Genomic DNA, 17753 nt, shown 5'->3' with positions numbered 1-17753 from the left:
AAAACCACAGAACCCCCCAAAATCCTAAAAAGATTTTTTAAAAAGCGGCATCGCTATGCTAAGAATCTGAACTGTGCTATGAATCTTGAGATGAGTTCATTGAATCTGTGCAAATGTTTAAATAGTTCCCACTGCAGTGTGTTTGCCTCACAGTTAGATCTAAAGAAATGTTCTAAGGCTGACATGGAAATCAAAATCAAAGCCATATTTCTTGTTTGCACGTATGCAAGTGCTACATCCATATATGGTTAATATACATCAAATGCAGTAAGTATATACATGCTTCATATAAATATAGTCTACAACTTTCTTCTTATCTTTAGCCCACATACTTAAACATGTGGATGAAATAAAACATGTGAATTTTGATTGTATATACTGTATAGCCTATATAATAAGTATGTAGCCCAATAAGTACAAAATCCAGAAAGCTACTCAAAATGGGATGGTTCATTTACAAACACAATTCTAACTTAAGTTTCAAACTTTTTTTTATTAGAAATGTTAAAATTGTTACATGCTTAAATTTAAACAAAATGACAGAACTGCACTTTCATGAACACACATTTTTTAAGGGTGAAGTGTGTGTGGGGTGGGGGTTGGCGGTAACACTATGCAATAAATTCAGTTTTAGAATTCATATTCAGTTTATATTCAGCTGTGCTCAAAGTGTTAATGCTAGCTTTTTTTTTTTTTATAAACAAAACCATCGCATGCAAAACTAGGGCGGCACTAGGGATGGCAAGAGATTATTTTTATTTAAAAAAAAATAAAAAAAATAAAAAGTATTTTATTTGACCCCATGCCCCCTTGTAGATCCACCCATGTGTGAAAGTTGATGCCACATACTGTGGAACCATCCTTACGCCTACTCGAAAGCTTACAAAGATCCTGCGTGATGAATGGAAGATGTGAACATCCATGTGCATCATTGACCTATGCAGGATTTTATTATGCTAGTAATAGTATGTCTCACATTGACTGGGAAAATAGTGCCCCCTGGTGGTGAAAGCTTTCGTTGTATTGTGCAATACGAATCTATGGATTATAGATTCACAAACTATTTTAAATCACTCTATTTAAACCCTGTTGTTATTATTGCTATATAGAGAAAATCCACATCATTTGAAAAGTTTTGGCATCATATTAAGATATTTTTAAAAATCCTTAAATAATGGTTTTCAATGGCAGATTCACTACAAACCACAGATTATATGAGGGTGTTCAACATATCTTTTATGTTGAACATGAAGGATTTGTTTCAGTGCAGTTTTTCTTTGTCAAGTGAAGGCTGAACCTAAAAACAGCAGGGGTTGTTTGAAGAGCACAGAGGTTTGAAACTGTGTATGTTCTGTGTAGAAACACAGAAGCTAAACACAGCTACGGAAAAGAAAACTTTTCCTTGTCAATATAAGAGTAGATGTCTGAGGTTTGTTTTATGTCTTTGTCCCAGGTTCAAGTGAGACAGAACAGGGTGTTGGGATTGGGATCCAGTTACATGTGGCTACTGGGAGGTGGAGGAGGAGGATGTGTTGGTGGCAGCGGCAATTGATCATTGTTCATCTGCTTTGTGTCAGTGGAGCGAGTGCTGACACGAAGAAGCCCCAGGTGGCGCATTTCCATCGGTGATGTGGGCGGGCTTGCCTGGGCTCGCAGTGACGGAGCTACCATGCTGCTGTCGAGCTCACCCTCTGCCAGCCAAGGAGGGATCTGCAATGACTCCGTGGGGTACAAATCTGACACAAAGGCTGAGTTCTCAATCCCACCTTGATGAAAGAAAAAAACTGAATTAGTACCTCAGGGTTCAATATTGGAGACATTGCTGTTCTCTGCATTATTATAATTTTTTTATACAAGTGACACTATTATTGGCTGCTCCTTTTTATTAATGCACCTGAGCAGTACTTCATATTTTATTAGATTACCTCTGTTCTCTAGATGCTAAATCTATATAACTCTTTATGTCTGCAGATTTTCATTGTGCTTGGTCCTTCTTGTCTTTGTACATAAATCAAACTCAACATGACTCAGTGCTGTCAAAATGTTTTATAAGTGTTCGCTTGCAGAGTGAGAACAGAATTAGGCAATTCTATAATAATCCTATGATAATGCGTTGTTTTCACACATGTACTGCACCTTTTTTAAATGTATTGCATATGTACTGTCTATTTAGTTCCCTCTGTTATATGTTGTAATCTTTGTGTTTGTAGTAAAGGCATTTTCTGCTCTTAATTATTTCTGAAAAATATGTTTTCTCTCATTTTCATACGGGATGTAAAAAGTGGATTATTTTACCTCCTGGTTTGGAATCTCTCATGGGGAAAGAAGGGTATGGCAAGTCATAGCCAGAGGCGCTATCTCCCTCTGAGAACCCAAAATCTATAAATGAAAATGAGAAAATTTGTTGACTAAGATTTTAAATCTATAAAACAACAACAACAACAACAACAACAACAACAACAACAACAACAACAAAAGCAGACATACAAACCTTCATCACCCGAATAGCAGAGTTTAGTCTGGCTTATTGACTTTCCTTTTGGCATCTGTAAGAGGAGGAAGAGTCATTTGATCACACGCTATGTTTAAAAAAAATATGGAAGGTGAAGTAAAAAAAAGAGACAAGACCAACGGCCTTCAACTATGCTACCAATGTTGCTGTTACATATTTTGTCTAGCAGAGGGCACTCTGCAACTTCCCTGATGGCAACAAGCATGTTTGCAACACTACAAACAACAACCAGCTGAATTGAGGAAATAAGTAGACATCACAAATGTATCATGTCTACTAGTGTTTCATGTATCTGAAAGGAAAAAGGTATAAAGGAATATTTAACTTTTTAAAAATATCTGTGTAGGTATCGGTTTTAAAGTTCTATATGAGCTCTGGTAATAAACCAATATGATACATTTATCACACAATACTTTATATACTTATATTAATATTTGAATATTGTTCTCTGCAGCAGTATGAAGCAGAGATTGGCACTGTTACGGTAGGGCAGTGATGAGCACAGTTGCCTCCCAGCAAGAAGGTCCTCTCAAGACATTCTGTTGGTAGGGTTAGGTTAACTCTATTTTGCCCATAGGTGTGAATACGAGTGGGAATAGTTTTCTGTCTCTGCGTGTTAGCTCTGCGACAGACTGACGACCTGTCCAGGAAGAGTTTGGATGGAATCATTCAGCCCTGCATAACATGATAAAAAACAAAAGCACTTAAATATCAATTTATGTCTGCTAAAATGGTATAATCAGCACTGCCTTGATTTTATTCACAATAAATCAGAAATAATTTGCCATTTTAAGAACAATATTAGCTCATGTTGAATTGGATGACAGCAACACAAAAAGACTTGGAGCAGGACAACTAAAAGCTGGAAAACTAAGTAAAAACAATAAGAAAAGCTTGGAGGAACATTTTGCAGCTTTTTAGGTTAAGTGGTCTCAGTGTCTCAGAAGCAAAGATGGGCACAAATCTGCAAAAATCTGGGTCTACAAATTGTGCGATAACTTCACACTAATTCCTAGTTCCTTAATGTAAAATTGTGAAGACACTGAATATCTCAGCATCTATAGTACATAATATCAACAAGAAATGTAAAGGATCTGCAAAAGGGGCAATGTTAAAAATCAATATTGGATTTAGGTGATTTTCTGGCTCTGAGGCAGAAAAAACACGCATTAAAAAACACAATTCTGCCATGGAAATCACTGCATGGGCTCATTAACAAGTTAATCAAGTTAATCAACAAATGCAGGTCAGAGCTCTGTCCTCCAAAGAAGAAGCCATGACATGATCCGGACACTTCTATCTTCTTTGGGCCAAAGTGTCATGGTCCTGAGTTTTGGACTGACCAGACAACATATTTTTCAGGGAATGTCGGGAAGTTTATGGGCTGTTCTGTGTGCTTGCACACAGTGGTAAACATGGAGATGTCCCAACTCTTTTGAGATGTATTGCTGCCATCAAATTCAAAATAAATATCTTTCTTAAAAATTGACATCTTCTGAGTTTAATTTCTCAGTTTAAACATATGATATGTTTTATGATTCTATTTTGCTCTATTTTGAATCAAATATAGATTTGTGAGATGTACAAATCATTGGAATTTTGTAGTAATTATATATATAATAATAATATATTTTAAACAACTTCCTTTTTTTGGAATTGAAACTGTACCAAACAGACAAAAGAAGAAAAAAAAAAGATTAATTTTACTTAAATTTTACTTCAAGAAGCAAAATCCAATATTTTTGTCCACTTTCACACATGGAAGAGAGTTTATGAATATTATTTCAAGGAAGTTTAATAAAGGCTCAATAGGGAATTATTTACTATTTTGTACAACAAGAAACAGAACTGAAAATAAAGAATCAGTAAGGGCCGTATTTGCAAAAGAAACTTTTCTTCTTCACTGAACCTCACAAAGACATAATCAGCTCTTTGCTCTTTGTGGTAAACTCATTCCCTCTCTTTCTCTTTACCTTCTGCTGGTGTTCCTTCTTTGTGTGCTTGATGACCGTCTTTGGTGAAACGCCCGTCTTTGCAGGCTGGAATGACTCCATTCGGTTCTTCATGGTTCTCTTGAAGATCTCCTGGACTTCTTTCTCATCTTTGTTGATTATGAATTTGCTGCGACTGAACCTGTGGCGATGCTATGAACAAGAAAAGAAAACTCATTGATAAAAACAAACCACGAAGACCATGAAGTCAAGCTCAGCCACAGTCCAGGCAATTCAGCTGGTCTCAGTGCTGATATACAACTATACAAATTCTACAAATATAAATCTCAGGCAGCTGGATTTGAGGTGCATGAAACTGCTCACAGTTGCATCTGTAACTGCTGTGCCTGACTTGATCATCTGCATCTGTTGATGCTGATTCCTGGAAATATCTTTCCACCGTGGTCCTGACTGATATATATATATTTTTTTAGAACAGTAGAATAACCTTTCATATCTTTTCACGGGAATTGAGTGACTGGCATGAGCAGGACATAAGAAAAGTGTTATATATGCATTTTTTGTTTTGATTTTACTTTGATTTTGTATGTGTGTGTGTGTGTGTGTGTGTGTGTGTGTGTGTTTGCATGTATATGCGACCATCTGTGTGTGTGTGTGTGTGTGTGTGTGTGCATGCATGTGCGAGCATCTGTGTGTATGTGTGCATGTGCAAGAATGTGTGTGTGCACGTGTGTGTGTGTGTTTGTGTTAGGGTGTGCATTTGTGTGACCTCCTGCACACAAAAAAGATCATCTCCCCCACCCTGTATATGGCTTAACACAGGTGAGGTCAAAAAGGCAGGAAGTAAAACATCCTCACTAAATAAGAAACAGAACGCTAACCGTAGGATGTGCCCATAATAAAACACTACAGCCTCCCCCACCAACAGGCTGGGGAGGTCAGAAACAAAGGAATGTCTTTGATCATGGTGCTTGAACTAAGACTTACAAATTTAAGTAACACAATGACAACATTTAACATTTTGTCTCCAATGAAATGAAAGTGCAGCGCTAAGCTGCTTTAGTAAGCCCTCCATGTGATGACTGAATGTGCTCATTACCTGCTTCCTGCTCTTGTAAAGATGCTGATCCAGAAGGTTGTGAGCGTTAACTGCCTCAGCTTCGTTCTTAGCCTTCATGGCGTGCTCGTGCATTTCCACGCTTACTGATGGAATAGGGTCTCTAGTACAGAGGAAGACAATCGTGTCAGTGATTTAAAGTAATACTAGAATATTAAAAGGGCTATGTTCCCTCTGGTTTATATTTTAAAATATGGTTGTGAAATGAGCTGTTTTCAGGCACTGAAAAGTTGCAGTGCTCCTAGTTAGCTAGTTAGATTTTTCTTCAAATTAAAATAATTTTTTGTGGCCTCTGATTCATCACCACCCAATTATATAATGGCTTGTAAGTCTGCTTTTAGCTCTCCTCTTATTATCAGAAAAATCCAGATTGCTTACCTCGTAGTGGGCTTTGCACAGTGACCATTTGACATGTCCGCCCTCATGCCAGGCATGTCCTCTGAGTGTTCACTTTCAAACTTTTTCCTGAAATCAATAGCAACACTTTCTTTACGGATAAATTCCAGTGAGCCTCTACGCTCGCCCTGCAACAGAAGAAGACAGAGCTTTCTTTACATGCGGCAAACTTATTAGTTTTCCAAAATGAGCATTTCAGCAAAATATACTTAAAATGTACAAATGATTCTCACTTCAGTCACATATTCCATAGCATCCTTGAGGTTCAGCTGATGGAAGACATCAAAGACTTGGTCTTGTTTCTTCCTTGCAGACGGCTTCATCAAAATCCTCGACATCCACTTCTCCTCAAAATACTTCCACCTTAGCAAAAAGAAAACAGATCACTGTAGCCTATTTTAAAATGAAAAGGCATTTTGAATTTATGTATCAAGTCTTTTCATACTTGCTCCTCTGACAGTTGTGTCCTATTTGTCCTGATATGTCTTCTATGGCGACCAGCGTGTGATTAAACATCTAAAGAAAGGAGAAGGACTCTAATAACTGGACAGAAAATGGTTGTGTAGGTGAAACATGAGATGTTTCTTAAGATTTACCTTGTTTGTCATTTTTTCTAGGAGTGTGAGCTCTTTCACTTCAGCTCTCTTTACTTTCAGCCACGTGACCAGAGGTTTCATCGTCATTCCCTGCAACAATGTGAAGCAGTAATGTGCAAACCTTTAGCTCTAATGCAGACTGTGTAAGAAGAAAGAAAATAATGTATACATTTAATAATAAAAACCAAACTTTTACTACCTGCCAGATGACAGTGAAGTAAACCACAATGAGTGTAGTGCAGACCATCAGGTTTTTCTCTTTTATCTTGTTTTCATCCAGCATCACAGCCAGGCCATACGCAACAGCCCCTCGTAGGCCACCGTAGCTCATAATCACCTGATCTATGAATTCCAGCGGGACCAGCCTGTACCTGTTAAGGATCCAGGTGAGGAAAAACACACCTGCAGTACAAACACAGAAAATTTCTTTGTATAACACACAAACCTTTAAATCACAATGTGTGCATGTGATAGCAAAAGGACCAAATCTCACCAATGAATCTATACACAAAGACGAAGAAGACTGTGAGGAGGATGAAGCCCGTGTTCCAAACCCAGATAACCTTATCGATGGCCGAGATACCGAGGAAAACAAAGATGATGGTTTCTGATCCGTTGGCGAAAACCTTCATGGCATATTTGACTGTTTGGACTGAATGCTCATGCATGTTTGCTCTGACGTACTTCTGACATAACACACCGCAGAATGTAGTCCTACAGAAAGAACCACAAATATAAATTTTGTGCATCTAAATATGTTTACTACATTTTTACATATAGAAAATGAATAAGACATAATAAAATAAATGATATTTCAATTGTGAAATACTCACGAAAGGATAGCAGACAGGGAAAGCATCTCAGCAGTCAGGTAGGAAAGGTATCCCATGACAAAGATGAAGCCTGGCTCGATGATCTTGACATTTTTTGTGCATCTGGTCAGAAGTGAAATTAGTAGGCCGAATGCTATGCCCACAAGGGAACCACCAAATGCAACCACGAAGAAGGAAACTGTGGAGAGAGAGTCCCAAAAAGTAAATTCTGTTCATCTGGACAAATCGTTTTCAGTGGAAGAAATGTTTTGTGATTCACGCAAGTGACTTCATCACTCAGCCCTAGTTTATAAGGTTGTGGAAACATGCAGTCAGCTGCATGCACTGATAAATTCTCTATTAACAGCTTAATAAATGTCATGTCTTACCTATTCCTTTAGCAATTTCTGCAGCATCAATTTGGGATCCTCCCAGTGACACAAATGCATCAAACACATTGAAGAGCACCTAAGAGATGAAAGAAAAATTGGATGGAAGAAAAATTAATGACTGGTCATCTGGTAAAAATGTTTTCCAGACTTGTCCATTCTAGCTTGTACCATTCAACAGGAGAAAAACCTCTATCACATTCTCAACATGGCAAAGTCTTATGATTTAGGTGAGGGTGCTGAGCATGCAGGAGTTTGTAGAGTGGTGTAACAGCTCCGAACTTGAACTGAACGTGAGCAAAACCAAAGAGATGGTGGTGACCATCTCCAGTAGGCAGAGGGATCTGGCTGCTTCAGTCACCACCACCATCCATGGGAAGCCAGTGGAGGTAGTTGAGGTATACAAATACCTGGGAACCATCTCTGACAACCTCCTGAAATTCTCTGCCAACACAGAGGTGCCACCAATGGCTATATGTCTGTGAAGGTTCTCAGTCGCTTTTCTTTGCAAGCTCCTTTGACTACCAATGGCTATACCTCCTTAGGAAACTCAACTACTTTGGAGTCAGCACACCCATCATGATGACTTTTTACTATGCCTTCCTGGAATGCATCATGACCTTCTCCATCTCCTGCTGGCTCCACTCCCTCAACCTTCAGAACAGGAACAGACTGCAGCACACTGCATCAGTGTGCTCTAAAATCATTGGCCTGCCTGTCAGAACTGTTGAACAGGTTTTTCAGCCAACAGGCCCTTAGACAGGCAGCCAAAATTATTAATGACCCCTCTCACATTCTTAATGCCGCATTTCAACGGCTCCCCTATGGGCGGCGCCTCCACTGCATTTTCTGCAGGAGGAGAAAATGCAGCGAGCCACCTTTGTCTGAAAGCCATTCTGCTTTTTAACTCCAGCCAATAAGCCCATTTCCCACACCATAAACATAAAGTACTCTACACTCTTTTTATACTGCCGACAGTTTATTCACTTTTAGTCACCTCCAGTTTTTTATTCACTTATTCAGTGACTTTAATTTTAAAACTGTGTATATTCTGTGTATTTTAAGTATTTTTTTTCTCATTCGTTTTGCCTGTTTACGCCCCGTCCTTGTTTTTAACATCATGCTGCTCTGTTGTATCTTAATTGCCCCTTGGGGATAAATTAAGTCTCTCTGATTCTGATTCTGATTTTTCCAAGAGTTCAGTAACAACTCATCCAAGAGGTCACAAAAGAACCCAGAACAACATCCAAATAACTGCAGGCCTAACTTGCCTCAGTCCTGGTCAGAGTTCATGACTCCATCATAAGTTAGACACTGGGCAGAAATGGCCTGCATGGCAGAGCAAACACTTTTTCACACCACTGTACATAAATAATTCTGTCTTCTTCTTAGTCCTTGTCAGACTGTCTCTTTACTCCCAGTGTGTTCCCTAGTGTTACTCCAGCTGCTTTTGTTAATGTTATGTTGTTGCTGAACATTTTAACCAATAAAGGTGTGTTTTCTGTTTATTTCTTCTTTTTCTGCATATCTGCATCTTGGTCTTCAACTTAACACTCCAAATGGGTCTGCAAGCGCTGCAAACTCATGACACCTCTGGTTTGATTCACCTAATTTTGCGACTATTAAGGACCAGATATTATTTACTATGTCCTGATACGTAAAAAAGCTTTTTTCTTTTCACCACGACTGTACATTTACAGAGACGAAGGAAGGAGGAAAGAATTCAGCTGGTCAGATTTTGTTTCACTGTCCTTATGCAGTACAACATGCTATAGTTACATAAATGCATTTTGTTACCAAACTGACCTTTCATAGTTTCCTTTTACAAATTGCACATTGCATGTGCAATTTGTAAAACTCTTACACTAGAGGGCCCAAGTGTTTACTTACTCTACTACATTGCTATGATGGGTGTCTCAGCAAACTCACAAACTGTTATGCTACTTAAGTAATGCTAAACAAAGCAATGATGCATACGAACCACTGTTACACCATCGTTGAGCAGCGACTCTCCAAACACTATGATAAAGAGGACGTCGTTAACGTGGACCTGCTCAAACACAGCGATGACGGCCACGGGGTCCACAGCAGCCATCAGACTGCCAAAAAGAAGGTACTGCAGCAGACTGATGTCCAGGTCACCTGTACAGATACAAAGAGCAGGAAATATATTCAGTTTTGCTCAATTGTACTATAACTATGATCAATCTGGCACTTTGCTGCAAACTGAAATGCTGGAATGAAATGCTGTGTCATTTGGTAAAACATCCTCATTTATTGGTAGGAAAAGTCCATGTCAAATCTCTCTCCAGTCTCATCCAGTGCACTGGTTTGGCAGTGGTCAGACTCAGTATTCTTCACTCAAAGGTTTAAGGCAGGGGTCCCCAATCCCAGTCCATGAGGGCCGGTGTCCCTGCAGGTTTTAGATCTCACCCTGGGTCCACACACCTGAATCACATGATTAGTTCATTACCAGGCCTCTGGAGAACTTGAAGACATGTTGAGAAGGCAATTTATCCTTTTAAATCAGCTGTGATGGATCAAGGACACATCTAAAACCTGCAGGGACACCGGCCCTCGTGGACTTGGATTGGGGGCTCCTGGTATAAAGTCTCAGACAAACCTGGAGCTGTAATGAACTAAAAATCCACTTAAATCTTATTTTCATTTGTCTGCATTTTGATGAAGTGTTAAAAGGAAGTCAAATTAGCTGTTAGTGATGTCGATGTTTAATGTATCCAAACAAAGAGTAAAAGGAATGTTTTAAAGGATTGGTTTTATACTAAAGAAAACTCTTCTCAGGCAGCTTTCCTGAGTCACCGCGGATGTAGAAATATCATTTGTGTGACGTGTCTTTGTTTCCAGAACAAATTTCAAGGCAAAAAAACAAAGCCAAGGCTGAAGTACTACAAACTGCAGTTCCTCTAGTGGCCACTTGATGCTCGTTCCAAAGGCAAACTAATCTTTATAGACTCTCACTTAGAGCATTAAAAGGGCCACGATCCAGTGAGTTTTGGTCTTCCTGGAGTAGTTTTCCACTTCTACCCCGAGATCCTGACTCCACTCATGCTGGCTCATTGACCGCAATCAGTGCACAGTATTTAAGACCAACTCTGACCTGCACTCTTCACCAGATCATCAGCTAAAACCTTGTGTGACCTCTCGGTCTTTGTGTTTTCAGCTTGGGCCTTGGATCAACATTTACTCGTCTCAGGCAAGAACCAGAAAAAACAGAAATAATTTCTTTCCCATCACATAAAAAGAAACAAGAAAATATTCAGAAATTGTAAAAAAAAAAAAAATCCCTAGAAGAAGCCTACGTGTCCCACCACGATCAGGAAACATTGAATAAAATACGCAAAACAAAACTAGATTCAAATGAGATAATTGATTTAAAAAAAATTCTTAGTACAAAGAAAGACTACGCTTACAAAATTATGAACATGGTAATAAATCCGGTCAATTTCTAGCAAACCAGCTAAAAATAAATTAAGAAAAAACAACTATATGTGCTGTTCAAGATTCATCTGGGAACACAATATGTGACCCGAAACAAATAAACAACATTTTCAGGGATTTCTAAAAGATGTTGTATTCACCACAAATAAACCCATCTAAAAAGGAAATTGATCAGTTTTTGAACAACATAACTCTTCCAAAATTATTAGACACTCAAGCAATGGCGCTGGATTCACCACTGACACCAGGTGAACTCCAGGAAGCCCTGATAAGCATCCCCAACATTAAGGCTCCAGGTCCAGATGGCTTTCCTGCAGAATTCTACAAAGAATTCTGGACGATTCTAGCACCAGTTTTTAACCGAACGTTGTTGGAAATCAAAGAAGACGGCAGATTTCCATCAAATATGAATTCTGCAAACATTAATCTCCAGCTAAAACCAGGAAAAGAGCCTTTATTTCCCTCAAGCTATCGTCCAATATCCCTTATAAATGTAGACCTTAAAATAATCTGCAAAGCTCTCTCAAAGAGACTGGAGAAAATAACCCCCCTCTTAATTCATCCTGACCAAACTGGTTTCATAAAAGGTAGGCACTCATCAACAAACGCACGTAGATTATTTAATTTAATAGACTACTCATACAGTAAAAACATCAAAACTACAATATTTTCTTTAGATGCAGAAAAAGCATTTGACAGAGTTAACTGGAAATTTCTTGACCTTTTTTTACCCTTGACCTGCCTCTGCTTCCCCCACCAAGATCTCAGTTCCAGCCAGCATAGTGTCCTCTCACACTTCATGTTATTTGCAACCTTCCCTTAGTCTCACAGTTCATGTTCATATACCTGCTCAGTTCACAACCTTAGCTCTGTTCACCTTGTGCATCACGCCATTGTTAGATAAAGTTCTTTTGTTTATCACTTTCTCGAGTCTCAGGTTGAATCTGCGTTTGAGTCCATCTCTCGTCTCGGGCCGCTGAGCTTTGACATCACTTCCTCTATGTGAGCCGTGGTAGCAGGTTTGCTGAAATGAAACAAAATAAAAATCCTCTCTTACCCATGAATCCTCCCATGTGACACCCCCACAACGACAGCCCCAAACTGGCAGCATTCCAGCAGGTCCCAATGACAGCATAGACCAAGATGGCACCCAGGTTGGTGAAGAACAGTTTGTTTGGCATGTGGTAGCCTGCATCCAGAATGACTTGAGGCAACAGGAAATAGAAGAAGACTGTCGGGGTCAGTCTGAAGGTCTGCATCTTGTCTGCACCCCAAATCATGCCACCCAAAACAAAACCGAAGCAGATGAGCAGGACGCTCTCGGGTATGACGTTGGTGACATGGTGGTTGGACTCAATGACTGAGAGGAGAAAAAAAAGATCAGGACAAGAACCATTAATCAATACTATCAACCACCTTTGTAACAACCTTTGATTTTAAGCCAGTCTGCTTGTAGTCAGGTAGGAGCTGGCAAACATTCAAACCTTCACTGCACTTTAAGTAAAACCATATACATAAAACTCCATTTGATCATTTGCAACTGTTGCAATATTTTATTTATATTTAGGGACTGTGGACAGATATATAGCAGGTAAGATAAGTCACCAGCTTTCTAAGCAAATATATTTCTAAAGGTGCTATTGAAATGATATTCTCACCAGATCTTGGTAACAACCCATCCAATTCACATATGCAATGAAATAAAACTATAGATGTTCAGAAATTAAGTCATGTGTAATAATGAGGAATGACATGGGGGGAAAATAATTGAAGAGGTGGAGAATGTGAGTTCCAATAAGTCATGAAAAGTCATGTCAGCTGAAATTTATCAGTAATTACAATATAAGCAATATAATATCACCTTATTCAGTCCTACCTGATGGCTTAATAAAAATTGTCTCATTAGGTCAACAATGTTAAGTTATAACATTTTGCTAACTGTCAAAGATGTGCCTTAATGCAGATGAGTCATAAACTGGAGAGGAAATGGTGCATCACTAATTTTGAAGATCATCATTTAGCCTCTAAAAAGTGTTTGCGACTGCTGGGAAGCTGGAACATCTTCATCAATCATGTTCATCACTGATTAAAGAAATTAAGAAAAACCCTAGGTTTCTCTTTAGCCTTGTTTCCAGGCGAACAAAAAGTAAGAACTCTGTTGAACAAGCCATTCGTTTAATGTTAACTGGTACTGACTAGTGCTGTCAGCGTTAATCTCGTTAAAATGATGTTAACGCCATAACTGCATTAACGTGGCAAATCTCCATTAGCGAGTTAGCGCAGTGTGCGGGGCTGCACGGCGTAAAAGCGTTAGAGCGGTTTTAACGAGATTAACGCTGACAGCACTGGTACTGACTTCATGAATTTCTTCACAAATGCAATTTTAACCATTAAAGAAAAATTACTCATAATCATTTCACAGATGTAACCACTTTCTGTACCACTGATATTTATTTAGTCTTTTTCTCAAATTGATCTTTCTGAGTTAACTTAACTTATTGCTTCCTCCAAACTATCAACATGTCTTTTAGACCCCATTCCTATAAGACTGCTCAAAGAAGTCCTACCATTAATTAATATTTCAATCCTGAATATGATCAACATGCTTCCTTTAGGCAATATCATTAAAAGGCATTCCTTACATTGTCCCTGCTATGCACATGAAACACAACTTTATCTATCCATAAAGCCAGATAACACAAACTGCAGAAAGGTCTTAAAGATAAAGACTTGGTTGACCTCCAATTTTCTGCTTCTAAATTCAAAGAAAAATTAGGTTATTGTACTTGGCCATAAAATCATAGAAATATGGTATCTAACCAGATGCTTACTCTGGATGACATTAGCTTGGCCACCAAACTTGGGGTAATTTTTAACATTCTGTCTCACAGTGACGCTGAAAAACTAGTTCATGCATTTATTACTTCCAGGCTGGACTACTGTAATTCATTATTATCTGGATGTCCAAAAAACTCCCTGAAAAGCCTTCAGTTAATCCAAAATGCTGCAGCAAGAATACTGACAGGGACTAGAAAGAGAGAGCATATTTCTCCTGTTTTGGCTTCTCTTGATTGGCTCCCTGTTAAATCCAGAATTGAATTCAAAATCCTGCTCCTCACTTACAAAGTCTTAAATAATCAGGCCCCGTCTTATCTTAATAACTTTATAGTACCATATAACCCCATTAGAACACTCTGCTCTCAGACAGTGGGCTTACTTGTGGTTCCTAGAGTATTTAAAAATAGAATGGGGGGGAGAGCCTGTAGCAAACCATGTCTGCTTTTAAGATTAGGCTTAAAACTTTCCGTTTTGCTAAGCATACTGTTAGGCCTGGATCAGATGACCCTGAATCCTCCCTTGTGATATAAGATTTGGCCCTATTTGAATATAAGTGAACTTACACACTCTTTTTTTTATAACTATTTTTATTTATTTTGTGAGCACTTCCTTGAGAAATAACAATTAAGAAATTGACCCAGTGACAAAAATAGATGATCAGAATAACCCTAAACTACATACATATTTAAAAATTACAAAATTTCTTGGGTGCAGCGGAGTTTATAATGCCGGAAGAAGAGCACTTCCATCAATTTGGCTTTGCAAGACTTACTGAGTTTGCAGAGCCAGGCAACCAGGATCCACAGGGCCACCAGGTACTGTGTGGTGACGTGATGCCACTTCCAGGTCACAATAGGCAGTGTAGTGATGGGCACCGCTCCCTGACCACCCTCTTCAGTTGCGTTAGAGTTTGAGCCCGTCCCAGTGTCTGTTTGAGAATTTCGGGGTTCTGCTTCTTCACTAGCCAGGCTCAAGCCTCCACACGCCATCAGCAGCATGCACAGAATAAGTGTAAATCGCCAAGAAGTTGCCATTCTTGGATACAATGCCTTAAAAATTGTAATCAAACTCTTATTTAGACTGTTAATACAAATGCTCAGGTCAGCCTCAGACTGTAGCTTAAAGTCTCATTCCCTATGCTGTGCCTTCTTCTCCCTCAGATCACTCTCATTGTCCTCCAACATCTACTTTCTGGATAAGGATACAGCTTTTCACAGCAGGTGAAGCTCAGCCCATTATGATGTTGGTCTTTCTCCTCCCACTCGTGTACCCAGACCAGTAAGTGTGGCCACATCATTCAGTGGTATAATTAAAGTCCGTGAATCCCTTTATTACCAAGTTTTCACTAATATTTAAATTCTCTGATGGAGTTGATTAAAATATTTTTGGAAGAAACATCTTATTTACAAACTTATGAAGCTCTTTTTAATCCTATTGTAAATAACACATGTTAATATGAGCTTGTTTGAAGCATGTGTATGTGAACTTATCAATTCAAAAGAAAGAAAATACTGTAACTTAGGCCACCAAACATACTTTCTTTCCTAGGTTCACACTTAGTATGGTGTTATGACAGGAACATTTACAACAATGAGTCCCAAAAATGTCTGTTCCTTTAAGACTATTCATAAAGACTATAATAGCTATATTATCACTACTTCTTGTGTTGATCTTTTTATCAACCTAAGTTGTTATGGACATTACAGTTTTTGAACATGTGTTTGTACTTTATGCCCTGTATGTGTCAATATTCTGACTTTATATGCTTTGAATTCGGGTTATAAAAGGGATCATTTCAGGATTATTTTGACTATAAGCAATAATCGGATAAAATATAGGATCCTGTTGATCACAGACCACTTTGGGTCAAAGTTACCAAGAACATTTGTTTTGATACATTTTTAAATTTTTATGCAGTCATATAAAGTAACACCTGTTTTAACTGAGAATATTTTATTTGTGTACAGAGGAAATTATCCCCAAAGTAATCGTGTCTGACGCAGCTTCTTACTAAGACTTCAGGTGATGAAGAAATTATCAGACCTCCAATCGATCTCCAGAACTACAAACCTCACTTGATTCTTTTCAGGAACACTGTCTGCAGGTTTCCCCATGTAAACCTCTATATTCCAGCAATAACTTGGCCCTGCAACACAAGTTGCCCATATCTTTATGCAATATTTAGACTGCTTACTTGACATATACTGCTTGAAAGGTCAACATCCCCCAAAGGAACCGGATACTCATTAAGAGTAAAGTCTGGAATTCGAGTAAATATGGGCTGGCTGGCGCTCCACACACTTGTCTCAAACTTCTCTGATCGCTGCAAATTTGTCTTGTTAGTGACGGCCAACCAGCCGGTGGAGTCAGAACTTTCTTGCTGTGAAGCAACAGTGCAAACCACTACACCACCGTGCTGCCTGATTACAATCGATTATTTGCAAAGTTTAAACAAAGACATAATTAAAGTTGACATATTATGCTCATTTACAGCCACAGAAGTTATTCTTGGACTGGATTAGCGTTCCATTATTCATGTTGTCTTAATAATCCTAATTTTATCTTCTGCAGAAATATTAAAGAGAAAAAAAATAAGATATATGTAATCTATAATGTTTATAAATGTTTTATAGTAATAAAAATAACAGGAAAAAATATGATAATTTATTCAGCACTTTTTAAAATTCACCCTGCAAAGTCTTTCACAAGGGCAACGAATCAAACACAGCATGAAAGATCAGTTCTGAAAGAAGTATCATGAGTGTAGTGTAGACGTGCCGAGGACTAATGAACAAATGAACGGCAAACACATCTCTTATTAGGCTGATCCAGTGTCCAATAAATCCACCAAACCCAATAAATCTATAATAAAACATACTTGGAACTAGTGCAAGGAGGCTTAAGCAATCTAGTTCAGAAACACTAGCTTTGATTTTTAGAATGTGTAAGAACAGTGTCTTTATCATTACAGCTATGCAGAGAGACTGTCAGGGAAGAAGGAGGATCTGTCTTTTTGGACACCATAATGAAGAATGGACAGGAAAGCAGGAAGGCACGTAGCATAGCACCTCAGAGCTGAACCTGAGCTGCTGCATTTATCTATGCAGCATGTGGTTGCCCATTTACCCTGTCGGCTAAACGGGCACTTGAAAGATCTGCCTCAATGATATGTCTTAATGTTTCTTGGAAAAGACTTTGAACGGCCTTCCTGGAAAATGCAATAAATAAATTGTGTAGTAAGATAAGTATTAGTCCCAGAGATAAGATATTCACATTATCGCATAAGCAAAACACACAGGTCAGCAATAAAAAAAATAAATTCAGCATATCTAACAACAATAACAACATGCAAACATAGAAGAAAACAAATGTTGTTGCCAGTGTACTGCATGAGCCCACATAATTTGCAAACCGAAATTTCAAGTTACCTCTACCAATCAGGAAGCTCGGTGAAGGTACGTAAGTAAGTTAATAGTAATAGTCTTGTTACCATGAAGCAGAACGTGGAAGGCATCAGCTATCAGCGCTACTGATAAGCTACCAATGTTACAGCTAATGGTTATGAATGAGTAAACTACTGAGTACTGCGCAGACCCCAAGGAACAGGGAACAAAACTTGAATGTTAACAAAAAGCGAGCCGTTTAATGAGGCTGGTAAAAGGTACAAACAAAAGGCAAGGAA

At 38.6% G+C, this 17753-nt stretch overlaps 1 protein-coding gene across 1 annotated transcript; it reads right to left on the bottom strand.

Annotated features, from left to right (window-relative positions):
* Positions 1–1494: 1494 nt before the first annotated feature.
* LOC102214903 (sodium/hydrogen exchanger 3-like) lies at positions 1495–15105 on the bottom strand. Its single transcript, XM_005739747.1, has 16 exons — positions 14844–15105; positions 12291–12593; positions 9756–9916; positions 7775–7853; positions 7407–7584; positions 7067–7287; positions 6773–6975; positions 6574–6663; positions 6423–6493; positions 6211–6340; positions 5960–6105; positions 5564–5684; positions 4486–4656; positions 2492–2546; positions 2296–2379; positions 1495–1766 (listed from the first exon to the last, which is right to left on the bottom strand). The coding sequence occupies exons 1-16, from the start codon at positions 15103–15105 to the stop codon at positions 1495–1497; spliced, it is 2547 nt and encodes an 848-aa protein (XP_005739804.1).
* Positions 15106–17753: the final 2648 nt, after the last annotated feature.

Source organism: Pundamilia nyererei, unplaced genomic scaffold, assembly GCF_000239375.1.
Source record: "Pundamilia nyererei isolate P.nyererei 1_Seehausen unplaced genomic scaffold, PunNye1.0 scaffold00093, whole genome shotgun sequence".
Lineage (NCBI taxonomy): Eukaryota > Metazoa > Chordata > Actinopteri > Cichliformes > Cichlidae > Pundamilia > Pundamilia nyererei.
Note: the sequence above shows the minus strand (reverse complement) of the source record. Positions and strands in the feature narration are given on the sequence as shown.